General features: G+C 32.2%; 1 protein-coding gene across 1 annotated transcript; it reads left to right on the top strand.

The window, feature by feature from the left end:
- The first annotated feature begins 665 nt into the window (after positions 1-665).
- On the top strand, positions 666-1,760 carry LOC110644681 (uncharacterized). The gene has a single exon (XM_021797584.2). It carries the CDS (start codon positions 746-748, stop codon positions 1,343-1,345), a length of 600 nt encoding a protein of 199 aa, XP_021653276.2. The 5' UTR covers positions 666-745; the 3' UTR covers positions 1,346-1,760.
- Positions 1,761-2,059: the final 299 nt, after the last annotated feature.

The following is a 2,059-nucleotide window of genomic DNA, read 5'->3' as shown; positions in this document are numbered from 1 at the left end:
TGATAAACAATTATTATGTTTTGATAAAAAAATAATTTATTAGCATATTTATTATTAAAATAAAAAAATATTAAATAATATTTATGATAAAATTTTAAAAATTAAATGAAAATAGTATAATAAAATATTTGATCAAAATATATTATAAATGCAGAATTTATAAGTATGAAAATGAAAAATTGAGTTACTCAGCTTATTATTTTAGCTTATAAACTTAATTTATAAATTTAAAAATTATTATAAATAAATAAATCAACTTATAAGTTAAGATAAACATCTTTTGAATCGATAAATTTCTAAAATTTTTTTTAGAAACATTCCACATATGTGAAATTTAGACTTCAAATTAAAAAAAAAGTACAAAAAAAAAAAGAAAAATTTAATAACGAATTTCTTTGATTCTAGGACTGAACAAATGCTGCCCGAACATTACACTTGCCATTACTGATCTTTAAACTTATTCAGTTGAATAACGCAACAACTTGGAAGTCACCTTCAAATATCAGAGCCATACAATGACAGAGTAGTTGACTGACTTGTGCAGTTCCTAAACTACCCAAAAGATTTAGATCTTTTTTGTCTGGTGTGCAAGGGCAATTCTGCCAATAAACATTGGAGATTGATTGTGATGTTCTAACAATTTTTATATGAGTACCCACCATCTTCTTCTAGCCCATAACAGACCAAATTCAAAAGCTCATTAGTTCTTATCCTCCCCCAGAAGCTCCCTTCCAATTGAGAAGAGATGGAATCAATCAAGCTCAAGCATCAAAACTACCCAACCAATTGGAGCAAATTCAGCAATTCTCACTCCCTGCAGCTTGTGATTTTGTTCTTTGTGATACTTCTTAGTTCTTCACTATTTCCTTTAATGTTCCAGTTAATGCAGTTCCTTAACTGCAAGATGGGCAAGAACTACATGTTCCTTCTTTGCAATGGGATTCTGGTTATAATCGTCAAGAATTCAGGTCTCATCAGCAATTCTCAACCTCAAGAGTCTAATCAAATTACTGGTAAGAGCAGAGAAAAGATTGGAGGAAGCCCCATGAAATCACAAGAATTATCAGAGGTGAAAACAGTGGTTACAGAAGAAAAAAATGTGGGCATGGAAGTTGAAGAAGCACGAGAAATTGAGCACAAGTCTTCGATTGTGGTGAGAAATGTTCATTTGATCGCAAAAGACAAAGCTGATGATCAACAGTGGATTGAGAATGGGATAGCTACGGTTGAAGAAGAAGAAGAAGAAGAAGAAGAAGTTGGATTGTTGAGTGCAGAAGAGTTAAACAAGAAATGTGATGATTTTATAAGAAAGATGAAAGAAGGAATCAGATTTGAAGCTCAATGAGTCTTAATTCATTAGTGGCAGGGGAAGAGGGAGAGAGACTTACTAAGATATTTTATGGGTTTTTTTTTTCCATAATTTTGCTGTGTATAAATATTCTACAAGCCCTTGTCTGGTTTCTTGTAATGCTAATTAATTTTCTGTGAAATTTGTGCATTGAGAAGTGCTCTATCTACCATTACAAAATTGCGCAGTGCAGTGCACCCTTGTCTGCATCAATCGTCCCCCTAATCCCTATGCATAAAAGAGACCTAACTTCTTGTGACATGTAAAGGTAGCAAGAAAGAGAATTAGTTTCTGTTAGGGTTGCTAATAGTTGCTAGTTCCAAGTAACAGAGTCTTGTAGTTATATAAGAATCAAGATTTGTAATCGGGGATATGATATCAATCAAATAATACAAAGAAATCTCTCTCTAAATTCTGTCTTTCCCTCTCGATCTTTTCTTCTTCTCCCCTTTCCAGCGTTATCTGTTGGGTTGTGGCCTAGTCACAACGTAACTTTACGGACCCTTTATAAAACTGTAACCCAAAACACACATTAAAGTTTTAATTAATGACTTTCAGAGCCACACGCATGGAGTTCATAGGGCAATTATGTCTCCATATTACGTGTAATTAATAACATTAAATATAATCCTATGGAGATTGTTAAATCCATGACCCTTCGTCAGCTCTAATTTTTATAATTTTTTAATATCTGGATAAATTTGTTGACAT

Source organism: Hevea brasiliensis, chromosome 10 (genome assembly GCF_030052815.1).
Source record: "Hevea brasiliensis isolate MT/VB/25A 57/8 chromosome 10, ASM3005281v1, whole genome shotgun sequence".
NCBI classification, from domain to species: domain Eukaryota; kingdom Viridiplantae; phylum Streptophyta; class Magnoliopsida; order Malpighiales; family Euphorbiaceae; genus Hevea; species Hevea brasiliensis.
This window is presented reverse-complemented; position numbering and strand designations above follow the sequence as displayed.